Source organism: Labrus mixtus, chromosome 21, assembly GCF_963584025.1.
Source record: "Labrus mixtus chromosome 21, fLabMix1.1, whole genome shotgun sequence".
Classification (NCBI taxonomy): Eukaryota; Metazoa; Chordata; class Actinopteri; order Labriformes; family Labridae; genus Labrus; species Labrus mixtus.
In genome coordinates, this window is record NC_083632.1 from 9,073,572 (window position 1) to 9,086,713 (window position 13,142).

General features: G+C 38.2%; 1 protein-coding gene across 7 annotated transcripts in view; it reads left to right on the forward strand.

Annotated features, from left to right (window-relative positions):
• The window catches only part of LOC132955086 (calcium-activated potassium channel subunit alpha-1a), a 90,941-nt gene that overhangs the window by 32,919 nt on the left and 44,880 nt on the right, over positions 1 to 13,142 (forward strand). For all 7 annotated transcript variants that reach the window (XM_061027763.1, XM_061027766.1, XM_061027765.1 and 4 more), the window contains exons 3-5: positions 6,020 to 6,081; positions 10,894 to 10,987; positions 11,077 to 11,188. In XM_061027763.1, coding sequence (XP_060883746.1) covers positions 6,020 to 6,081; positions 10,894 to 10,987; positions 11,077 to 11,188 — 268 coding nt within the window. The remainder of the gene's footprint in view (positions 1 to 6,019; positions 6,082 to 10,893; positions 10,988 to 11,076; positions 11,189 to 13,142) is intronic.

The window sequence follows — 13,142 nt, forward strand, 5'->3', positions numbered from 1 at the left end:
TTTCATAATCATTTCTTGTTCAGGCAGATTACAATGCAGACTGCTTAAGTTATAAACACATGCTGGGAAGGTTATATCAGGATCATGTTATCGGGAGGAGCAACATCCAAGACCTCGTCAGTAGGCTGTCTGTGTGATGTGTTTTTGTTTTTTTCCTTTTTCATGTATGTTGCACATTGACACACAGCCAAGACACAGCTAACTCTTAATGGACCAATTTATGGTTTTAAAATAAATATACGGTATGACTTAATGTAGACTTTACATGTAAACTAAATACTTTATATTATTGGTGAAAAAGTAAGAATTGTGTTATTCTAAGTAGATCAGTATTCATATTGTAGGTCTGTTTTGAAGCTGCTGCTGCTGCTGAGCATTTACCATTCATGCTCCTCACTAATATGCTCAAGTTTTCTTGGCTTAAAGCAGCAACTTCCTGGAACCTCCGATGGTTGCCTAGCAACTGCTTGCAGTGAAAAAAATAAAAGTCCAAATAACAACCCCTTTAAAACAGCAAGTTGTTGTTTTGACAAACTGGTTAAACACTATTAATTATTAATATTAATACTAGAGTTTATTTGATTTTTTGACCATAACTTTTTTTGTGTATTTTTGTTTGGACAGTCAGGTTAGCTGTCCCTCTGTTTCCAGTCTTGCCATAGGGGCAACATGCTAACTTTTTTCACACTACTGAAAAATGTTTGATCGATTTCTTCGCCAGAAATGTTGATACACAAAAGGACACCTATACAACTGTTTAACCAAATCAGCATAGAGTAATAACTCTGATTGACAATCATCAGTTCAAATCTCGTAATATAATCAGGATGATTATTTTAGCCATTATTGTGTAGCCCTATCAGGCCCGATAAGTGCTCTGTGTGCACTCAAAGCACTCCAATTAAATTACAGAGAACCACAGAGTATCAAAAGGTCATATTCAGTTCAGTGATCATCATTCATTATGATATTTAAGCAGTCTGTAGTCTTCCCCCCATACTACTCAAGTTGCATCATGGGTCACATATGTTTTGGTCTGTGTCCAGCAAATAAGGAACAGTTCAACAGTTATGACCCTGTAAATGTCTTGAACATCCATTTGGTGTCCGTGTTTGTCAGAGCTGCAGTCAATCACATTTATTGCTGAAGTTGTAATAAATGCTAATTTGCAGTTAGCACTCTGGGAGAGGTATGAACTAGGCAGAAAGAATGTAAACAAGTGTTGTTAGTGAGGAAAGTTATGATTAAGGAGGTTTCTTTCACAAATGATGGCCCATCGGACATTTACAGTACAGCCTTTCTAAACCTTACAAGAATACATTTTAAATAGATTTAATTAAAACATTGTATGCTAAAGTAAATGGTTTCTTTTTCATGCGTTCTAACTTGTGCTGTTGCCGCCTGGAATTCATGACCTGCACGAATCAATTTCTCTCACCAGAAAAAAATTCTCTATTGATTAAAACTCATGAAATCTTGAGCCAAGTCTCACTCTGCAACACATATCTTTAAAACTTGTTTCAAAGCTCTGAAAAAATGAATCTCAAGCAGAAGGAATAGAGCTCTACCAATTTTGCAAATCATATTGCAGTTTTTAATTGGCACTTATCAGCTGAAGCAGGCCTTATAGATTTGTTTTCCCCTCTTCTGTACCATTATGTCCTTGATGCCAAAAAGTGGGGCTTGTAGACAGACAGATGGGCTGGCTCGTATTCACCAGGATAGCTCTAAGGTCAGGCCATTTTCTTAAAGCAGCTCTGTATTTCTGTGGGACATGCTGTGGCTCAAACAGTGACCCTTGAGGAACTCCAGGTCAGGGACATACAGTAGGCTCCTGCAAACATTTGAATTTCACACAGTTGCATGCATTAACTGGATGTGACACTGGAGAGGTTTTCCCAAACAAGCACAGTCATTTGACAGTACAAACCAATCTCTGGCATCCCACAAATGAGAGCTTTTGATCCTGCAGTGACTTTGAGGGAACAACCTGACCCCTGGTTCTTCTGAATCCTGTTTTTAGATACTGAAGCAGCTCACAGAAACCACAACCCTACACAATGTATGTTTTTCTGCAAGGAGCCCTTAACAGACAATTTCAAAAATACATAATTATCCTCTTAGTCAACCCCTGTCTAAGCCTCAATAAAGTCATTTTTCTTTGAATTATCAGTGAGGGTGACACCACCTTGGGCTCCGAGCTCACTCCCACCAGTAAGAGCGTTTTTTTTTTCTGCCAAAGTAAAGTTCCCATTTCTTTGGCAGGATATTCACGCTGTTTGATTATGAGTCACTCTCCGGAAAGAAGAGTGGAGGAGCATGAGTGGGCTCTCTGATGTTTGCAGGTCAACTTCTGAATGCTTGAGTTCTGCTCGTGCTCTCTGCAGGGCCTTAACATAATGCTCACCAAAGAAAGGGACATTGGTGATGAAGGATTTATTGTGAAAGTGGACATCAGTTATCTGCATTTGCACATTCCGTTTGGGAGAACAAGCATGGCTAAACAAGAAGAACCAGGTTACTTAAAAGAAGAAATCAGGTATGGGGCAGACATCAATACCTGCTAAAGGGGGAAAACAACTTAAAATATTTATGTAAAAAATACTTCTTGTGTGACCTGTTAGCACAATAAATCAACAGCAATGTATTTCAATCAATTAATCAATCAATCAATTTTTATTTGTATAGCGTCAACTCATAACATAGTGTTATCTCGAGACACTTTACAAAAAGCAGGTAAAATACCTTACTCTTTGTCTTTTAACATTACAAAAGAGCAGGTAAAAAGACCTTACTCATTGCTATATTACAAAGACCCGGTCTATCCATCATGAGCACTTTAGCAAAGCAGCAAAAGTTACAGTGGTAAGAAAAAAACTGCCTTATTAAAAGGCAGAAATCTTCGGCTGGATCCCCGGCTCATGATGAAAAAGCCTTCACAGGCCTAGACTAGACTATTTATATGGTTTTGCATTTAAAAAATCTCTGAATACACCAACTACAAAAACAAGTTTGAGAGGTAAGTCCCAGTGATTAAATTAGCTGAGGTGACACCGAGCAGTCACCTAGAAAATACCATCTGTCCCTCGAATAAGCCATGCTCCTAATTCAACTCTAATACTTAATTTGATTTAGAAAGATGAGTTCTGTTGTTCAGTTGTTATGAATAGAGGTATACACTTTAGAGAACCAAAAAGAGTAGTTACCTAGGTGTAAACATGTTTAATTCTGCTCTAAGTTGGATATCTTTATATGTGGGTCAGCCATGATTACATTCCTTTGGACCAGGCTTCTATTGGCCATACCAGGAAATGGATGAGAATCATACAATATAAAAAACATATTTTTTTCACAACTCCAATTATTATTTAAGATTTGAGGGAAAATATATGTCACTTTCCTTTTATGTAATTGAATTTCTATTTTTTTTTTTCGAGCTGGCAAAGGCATGAGGTTAGGAACATAGAGTATATTTGAAAAAAATGTATGCAAAATGAACTGAGTCGATCTTGTCTGCTCAAGTGGTCAACCTGCAGAGTGATTCTTGAATTGGTTCTTCTGACTAATAGGGTCCATTGTACTGTGCCCCCTTGTGGGTAAAGCTATCTTTCAGCAATAAGCTGAAGTTGGCTGAAGTTACAGATGTGATGCATCATTATCCATTGACTGAGATGAATGATAAACCCTGGCGCAGTGTGCTGTCACCTCATTGACAAACCCAGCCCTGATTGAACCCTCTTTGGTTGCAGCCTGTGTGTTTTATTTACTGCCATCACTGAATCTCCCTCTGCTGGCTACATTAACATCTCTAAGGTTGCATCAACATTGTTTCCAGTTTCTAAACCGGGATGGTCAGGGGCATTAAGAGATTTCCTGCCTTTCAAAGAAGAAGGGTCAATTAAAAATGCATGGGGGTGCTTTTTGTCATGACAGAGCCATCAGTGGTTGGAGGTTGACAATACGATTTCACATCATGGAAATGAATTACTCTGAGCTCATTCATTATGGATGCTCATTGGTTTCTTGTTCAGGATGGCCATTGTGTCATTTCTACACAGATGAAAGCCAGGTAGACTCGCAGATGACCAGGGAGTGTATCTCAGGATGTAAAACATTTGTTCTGCTGTCTGCCGAAACCTTTCTCTCCTTATCTGAGTCCGTCACAGCCAAGCTTATAAAAGGAAAAAATTAGGACGTACGTTTTGTAACAGTATTATTCAACAGCTTTGTTATAAAAAAAAATGAAGAATCACAGGAGTAAAAAAAAATGTGTCTGATATCAAGCATAGGAGATTTTTGCAACAGCTGCAAGTCAAAATGTGAAATGTATAAACCTCTGAACTGTGTTTGTTTAGCTTGCTTTTCCACCTGCTTTGTAATAAATACCCTGTTGTTAGGTAACAGAGATTTTGTCCTCTGCCCTCCATTTCTGATAATCTTCTACATTCTTCTGTGCTTTGACAAACACGACATGACAGCAGTCCCTTCTCTGTTGTATTGTGTGATTCTCTTTGACGGTAGCACTGTGTCAGGTCAGGTGAGAACACTGTTTTTCCCTACAGGTAACATTGGTCAAAATGAAAAAGAGTGATCACCCCGAGTTCTGTTTGACCTCAAAATATATACATATGCCGATGACTACTGTGTTTATATTTGCATTTAACTATTTGTACTTACACTTGAGGCTGATTACCTTTGAGTATTCTTAATTGTCAGATGTGTCAACAAACAGCTCTTGCTTTGACAGAGTACTCACCTAGAGCTTTCTTTGACCTCAAAACATCACTATATGCTGATGACGTCCATGTTTAAATTCACACTTAACTATTTGTAGTTACAGTTAAGCACGATTTCTTTTAGTATATTTCAATGTCAAAGCTGTTGAGGGACATCTCTTGCTTTGTTCCCTTACACCCCCAGATCTCATGTTTATTACTCTGAAACCTGCCTGTCTCAGTCTGCTCCAAACTTCTCTCCTCTTACTCCAGGCTTTTGTTTGTTCAGCTCATCTCCTCCCTTGCAGAAAGGCAGAGTGACAGAATAAAAAGCAATACCCTGTTTTTTATTATCTCGTTGCTCCACAGTGGCCACATGAGCTCCGGGCTCTGCTGCTGCATCCCTTCCCTGTTTTATGTGTGTGAAAGCTGAAGCCACGTTCTGTCACCTCGCCCACTCCCTCGTTGCCAATTTACATGATGAGCTGTAGCTCTTGTGGATTTATTTACGCTGTCAAATGTACAGTAATTGATGAGTCTGTTTTTTGACACTGCTGTTCCAAACTGTGATTCTTTGTTTTCTGGTTTATATAACTCAGACAGGCTCACAGGATGTATCAAGGTCTTCCTTTGTTCTTTAATATGCACTAAACATCTGTTGCACAACTTGAAATGCATTTACATTATGCTTTATTAATTTCAAATCATAGGAAGTGTGATGTTATCTATTGGATTTTGCAACTGAGAAAATATGTTATGATGCATAAGATCTAGAGCTGCAACTAACAATTAAATCTTGATTTTTTTTCCTCACAAGATTAGCAGTAGCTGTCTTTTTAGCTGTCAGTCTATTAACCCTTTAAAAATAGATAAGTATCTTCTCTTTAAGACGATTAGACTAAATATTTATGTAATTTTAAGATTTCTGATATTCAAATATTGAAGGTTAATCTTCTTTTGATTGGATTATTGAGTAATAAAGAGATTTCTTTTTAATGTTTGATCTCAATACACCTGTATCTATATATCAGAAATCTATTTATCTTAAAATTGTGCAATACAATTTTTAATGTTGTCTCTGAACATTGAACAACAACAATTAGTATTTTAATTTGAATTAATTGCTTCTTTATTTTAAGTCACACAGATGTGTAAAGCTTCATGTATTTTGACAAGCCATTGACTGCACTAGATTTGCATCCTAATCTTGTCAACATTTTTCACTTGAAAAGTATATTGAAATGACTTAGTCTAACTTTAACACCTCAAGTGAAATGGTTCCTTTTTCTCTTTTTTTTTTCCAGGTGGTGCTGGTATTTGCTCTCAGCATTGGAGCTCTTGTTATATACTTCATAGATTCCTCTGAGTAAGTATTTTTTTTTGTCATTATATAGCTAAATCATTGTACTCTTAACCTGTTTAAACATGCTGCTCCCCATGCAGAATCTGTAATCTGTAAGAGATAGACTAGTTTTACCTAGTTTTTCAGACCATCTAGATCCGGTCTGAAGATGGATTTATTAAATTAAGATTTAACATTAAAAGATCAAGAACCTTGGACACTTTTATATTCTGTGCTGCTGTCTCTATTATTGACAGTTATTCTGTATTTATAATACTGCAGTCTAAACCTCTATGGCAAATTAGAAGTTGTTCCAGTTATTGAGATTATAATGGTTAATTGGAAAACTGTATATTACTCTGACATGTATGATTTAGATTAGCCTCGGAGACCCAAGCTATAAACTGGCTGACTTCATTACATTGAGTGCTGTATGTTCTATATATGCGGTATATGAAAATATGTACTTCCTGGCTGTCTTCATCCAATCCTCTTTTAGGTAAACTGTTCTGGGTTTACCAGTGACCTCTGCAGTCTATGCAACCAGTGTACTCACAGATGAAATTTGTTTAATCTCTGTAATGAAAGGATCAGACGATAAAACAGGCAGGAAAGACCAAAGTTCCTGTACGAAACAATCCCCATCACTCATCAGACCAGAGGAAGCGGAAAAAACCTCTTAGCTCCATGTGCCAGTATACCGTTACTGCAGTCTTTCTGGTGCTTGGGCAGGATGTGCTATTAAGAGGAGGAGAAAAAAAAACCACCAGATAAAAGCTTTTACCAAGCCAGCAGGGAGTCTCCTCTGGGAGTAATGTTAAAGAGGAGGAGAGAAAAATGGGCTTTAAACATAATCCGACAGTCAGGTTATTTGTCATTATTTCATAAGGCCACAAACGGCTGACGGCTCGGCTAACCCTGATGTTTGCAAGCATGATCTCATTTCATTATCAGGACAGGTAGAGTTACATCCTCACCAATGCCATCTGTGGCCTCTCATTCTCAGAACTGGTTTGTAGCTGCAGCTGATACCTTTTCACCTGATGAGGGATGACCTAGGACCTCTGTCTTTAACCTTTGCATGCATTATTAAATACACAATGAGGTTTTATGATGTAGCACCTATTTACAATCCAACTACCCCTTTGTCCCAGTTTCATTCAGTCCAAAAGGGTTTGGGTTTTTTTCTGGCCATATTCTCACTACCTGTCAGCCTAAAAAGCTCAGTACTAGAAGCCAAAGAGCGGCCACTTCTCTCACATGTTGCTATAGTGCCAGCGACTGAAACAGATACAGCCCTTCCTGTAATTAGTCCTGTGGGGCTGCTGAGGCTGTTATATGATGGACAGGCTGACCTGGGTGGAAGCAACACAGGGAGAGAGAGAAAGACGTCAACACAGCAGACCCACTTAGATCCATAGTGGAGAGCTTAAGCGACAAAAAACACAGATAAGAGACCAGTTAGGTCAAAAAGGAGAGTTTGACCTCATAAAGCTGTCATTTATCTGTCTCGCTTCTACAGTATGTGTCCAAGAAGAATAGGGAGCTGTTCTTTATTTCATTTATTCTAAAGTAGAGCTAGGGTACAATTATTGTGAAACAAAATACATTTAGTCTTGTAAGAAGTTTGTTGATATTAAAGGTTCTGTCATGATTTATTTTGACCACTGGAGGGCAGGAAAAACTCACCATAAGCTGAAAAATCATGGACTGTGAGTGGATGTCGCCTTTGATTTTTAAGAATGAGCCTGATGCAAACGTTTTTTTGACCTGCAAGATCAGAATTAGAAGTATGTTTGAGAGCTTTTCTACCTGTGATTAACAAGTCGCTACCACGTTGATCTGTAGAGAAGCATAGAGGCTAAGTAATTTAGTCTAAATATGGTCACATTTGTTTTTTAAAATCAAGATGGTGACAGCCATAATGTTGACCTCAATGCTCCCAAAGTTAGCTCACATATCAATGGCTATGTAGCTAGCTATGTCCCTGAAAGATGTAGTTAATTATGTATCAGTGAAATGTCCTTCTCAACATATATCTTGCTTACAGTTCTTGAAGAGTCAACTGTATTACCTTTGGGGGCAGCAGTGCAAACTTTAAAAACACAACATTGACATGTTGCCTTTTAAAGCTGTTTTTATGGCTAACATGGAAGCTAACGTTTGCCTGAACAAAGGTTAACATGAAAGTTAACCTACTGATATACTGTATTATTAGCTTAACTTTTAGCTCAGTCTCCAGCAGCTCATGAAACAATGTGTCTCTTTTAGCCACTAGTTGTTAGTTTCTTTTCTAGCTAATGGCTAGCTACATTGCTCTTCTATTTGATGCAGGTCTTGGGGTGAGTTTATTCGAGCACAGAGTTTATTTAATGTTGGAAAATATTTTAAAGGAGCTCTGATTTAGGGGTAACCAAAACAAAAAACTTCAAAAAATCTGAAAATCAGTGCTGGATGGTCTAGTGGTTATGTCGCTAGCCCACATACTGTATGGGGATTACAGCCCTCATTGCAGCGCCTGTGAGTTCGAATCCGACCTCGGCCCTTACTGTATGTCTTTGCTCCACTCTCTCCTCACAACAGCCTCTCTTCAGCTGTGCTATAATAAAGAGCTCCATAATTAATATCTCAGTAGAAACATAAATGTGTCGATTATTTCTGGGATTAAGACTGAATCATGCCCTTCATACCCGTTTGATTTATTGTCAATGGAAACATTTTGACAAATTAAGTCATCAAAAGACGACCAGAGGCTAAACTTAAAGGTTGTAAACGTGCAGATCGACAGAGAACATTCTGCTCTCCTACATGTGAGCTGCTCTGTCCTGTTTGATCTGAGTCTGAACTGAGTGTAAGAAGACTGTAAGAGACAGCAGAGCAACAGCAGCTAGGGAGAGTTTGTGATCCATAGCAGGTTTGGTCATCTTCAAACCATGCCTACTGGAACTCACTTATTTAGCACCGCAGGTCTAACTCTTCTGTACGGTCTGTCACCATGTGATGACAGGGATTTGTGGGGATGACGTGTCATTGCAGCGAATCAGAGCAGAACTATCCAACATGTTGGGACTATTTTTAGAGGTGCCTCAGAGAACACTGATTTGGATTTGCTTTACCTTATCATACATTTTTTTGATAAATCATCAAGACAGAAGTTTAATGAACCTCCTGGAATTTTTAATAAAAGAAGAAAGTAAACATTTAAAAAAAAAAAAAAAAGAGGAGCCCAGCTGTGATAAGAATGCAATGGAAACGTAGCTTATTCAAAGTCATCAAGAACCTGGTCACTAAAGAATATTTTTTTCTTGAACAGGTCGGGGTATTTATTCCTTTGTCGATCCCAAAATAAGAATAGATCTTTAACTTTCTTACAAATTCAGTATATGTTATGACACTATAAAGAAAACCGTTATTGATTAAATCCACTTTTTTTGAAAATGATGTTCATCTTTAAAATGTATATATTCAGTGAAACAACAAATTTAGTTTACACGACACCTAGCTGGAGTTAGACTTTGTCTCCTGTGGAGGATTTTTGTATAAACGTTGCCTTAGTGTTTCTGCAGTGCATCAGATCAGTGGAAGATAATGCCTGCAGTATTTTAATGTCACTAACCTCCATGAGGACAGTGTTTTATCTAAAGGAGTTTTTTTTTTTTTTTTACATAACCAAAGCAATTTGTTTTAATCCGAGTGGCATTAAGCATTGGAGAGATGAAGTGTGTCTACATGAGGATCCAGGACTGAATCAACCAGCCCACATTTTAATTCTGATTCTTTTCTGACTTTATTACTAATTTTGAATAAAACAGAAATGGTGGAAACATACATTTTAAGAGCCCTGGTTGTGGTTGATAACTTACAAACAGTAAACCCTTTCATATTAAAAGCATGAACCAGTGAATTTTCTTTTTTTTTAACGTGTTACATTTTTTTTATAACAACTGTTGCTAAACAGTTTTCTGTCGATACTAATTTATCCACTCACAGTTTCAGCACTAACATGATTAACCAGTCACGCTTACTGTTATTTTTCAGTTTCGTTTTATTCATCAGTTTAACATAATTTGTAATTTAAGGGGTAAGTTATTCAAATATAGATTCCAAACTAAGCATTACACTAAGTTCAATAACATTCAGTCTGCACCAAATGTACAGTAAACAGTGTTCTCATTCTACGTGTAAATAATATACAACTTCATTTTTTTTTTTACTTCTAGGTCTTCATAATTATTACCCAGTCCTACTAACCTGTATCATCCCCATTTACTTGGTTATGTATTTCTCTTTATTTGAATTCTAATCGCCAGATACGAGCTTATTGAGGGTGAGACTTCACTACATTGCTAGCACTTGCTATGGCTGCCTGATTTCATAAAAGAAGACATGAACCCTGCATGCATTTAACCCTTAAACTACTGCTTTGACTCTGCACTCACATCATGTGTTTTACTTCCCATTGATCTCAAATTTTGTCCTTGAGATAAAAAAAAAGGTCTGGCCTGAAATGAAAACTGCACTATTTTTGCATTAAGCACCCTAAAACGTGGGACATTGTTTTGCAGTTATTTAAGGGTTAATCAGTATTCTCAACAAGTTCTTGCTTGTGTGACAATTAATGCATGTCCTTCCTCAACAGAAAAAAATCCACTGGAAAATACCAACAATTGCACTTCAGTTCCTCTTATTTGACAACCTTGAAAATGCATTTTCAGGAAAAGGAAAAAATGCACTAATTTGCATTTTTAATGAAATACTGTGCACACATTTTTGAACAAACCGTTCTCTTGACTACCAATAATTCTCACACACTTTGTTTCCCTCTCTGTCTAATAGTGATATTGAGTCGTGTCAGAACTTCTACTCTGACTTCACTCTGCAGATCGACATGGCGTTCAACGTCTTCTTCCTGTTGTACTTCGGCCTCCGTGTAAGTCTAACAAATGCAGCCGTCTTTCCCCCTTTTATCTGTAATTCTAAAAACTGTACATTTTATATCTAACTCCGTATTTTCTGCAGTTCATTGCTGCCAATGACAAGCTGTGGTTCTGGCTGGAGGTGAACTCGGTGGTGGACTTCTTTACGGTTCCTCCGGTGTTTGTGTCCGTGTATCTGAACAGGAGCTGGCTTGGTAAGGATCCAATACTTATACAGTTGGTCTTTCGGCTACTATTTCTTGGCCTGTGGTGCCATCCAGTGGATTCCACCATTCTCGCAGCAGACAGTGAAGGCACCACACAATCTTGTCATCTTTTAGCTTAGAAAAAAAAATGCATCAAATAAGCTTGAAAATTGAAACGCCTGGTGCCTGAAAAGCCTTACTGGCCTCAGAGTGACGCTCTTCTCTGTTTCAAACGTTGAACGTCTGTCATTTGGTGAGCCTTTAAACACGCATTGACTCAAGTTATTTTGAATGGTGTGTTGGATTCTGTCCATGTGTTGTGGACAGTTTTGCTTCGTGCGGCAGCTGTCTTTCACACGCCCTTCACCTGTCCGGCTGAGCTCTCAGACACACCCGTGATTACACTGGAATGATTGAAAAGTACATACTTAGATTAGAAAAAAAAAAGGTAATAAGCTTTGCACGGGCGGTTTGAGCGCTAGAATAGAAGTCAATCTGTGAAATGTGTGAAGCTCATCACTCAGAGAGGTCTGAGAGGAATTACTGGATTAAAGGGGATTGTTTTAGGTTGTTGTTGTTGCTGCATTTCAGGTTTTTATAGCTTCTTTTTCTTCTCCTGTCAGTGGCGGAACAAACCTGCCATGTTGCCAACCCCAGCAACTCTTTCAGCAATGAAATGCTTCTTTACTTTAGAGTCAGGATGACAGCTTGATGGGCGTGCTTGCATAATTCGGATGTGTCTTTTCAATAGGCTAATGTACTGTGATTTATGGTGAGGAAACAAGAATGGTTGACTGAGGTAGAGCTGGCTGCTGCTTCCATCTAGTGGACATATGAGAGTATGACTGGGATTCGATGTAGATGTGGGAAGCTGTTGACAATTGTTGTGTTGTTGTGAATTCATTTTATTGGCTCTGCTGTTTGTCTGCAGTTGTACAAAATAGTTTTAAAATGCATTTTATTTTCTATTTTTCCCAAACATACTGCATCCTGATTTTCCATTACATCAACCTTGGTCCCATTTTGAAAACAATGTGCTTTTTTGTACCATGTTTTTAACTTTTGCATGCTTTACTAGAGTGAAAATATCCTGCCTACATGATTGATATCACTACCAATATGTTTCATGGAAAACCTGCATCTCTTATGTAATCAATGGTTGTTCTGGAAGTGATGCCCTGAGATTTTATTTTCATCTCGGTGTAGGTCAAAGTGCTAATGAATGATATGACAGCATCCTGACTCAGTGTGAACTTTGCTTGGATTCTGATGTTGCTGCTCGCATGCTGTTGTTGTGTCGATCGTGTTTATGTAGGTGTCGCTCTCGCTGTTGTTGCCGTGCAACGCATGTCAGCCACTTTGTTAGTTAACAGTAATCTTTCTACAACATAATTTGAAGTGAAACGCTGTCTGTCACACTACTTTAAACTTTTAGCTCACTGAGACCAAGTTTGACTGCGTCTGTGTCATATACCACATTTTTTCAAATTTACTGCTTGACACAACATTTCTGTATCCTACTCAGAAGCATTGAAAATGTACTTTCATTGCATGTGATTTTCAGAGCTAATCTGTGACATAATCTCAGTCAATATGCTCTGTGAGCATTTGGTCATGTAGGATTAGAGACTGATTGACAGTGTGGTAGTTAAGTAAGGGTTAAACAGGTCATAACCAGCTCAGCATCGCCTGCACCCGGCTGCTGTCAAACTCCCTCCTCTGATCAAAACTCTGCATCTGACCCAGAGCTCAGCCAAACTGTCAATCTGCCAGTCCTCCTGTCTGAACATTTTGACACGAAAACACTCTCAGTAGGTGCTAATATTCTCTCATACTGACACACTCATTGATGCATGATAAGCTTGCAAGAGGGACCACGTCACAGTGTGGAAGGTTTTGAGTGGTTGCTAAGGAGCAAGATAAGAGTTGCAAAGGAAGACATTCTTGCCTTTACAAAATGCAA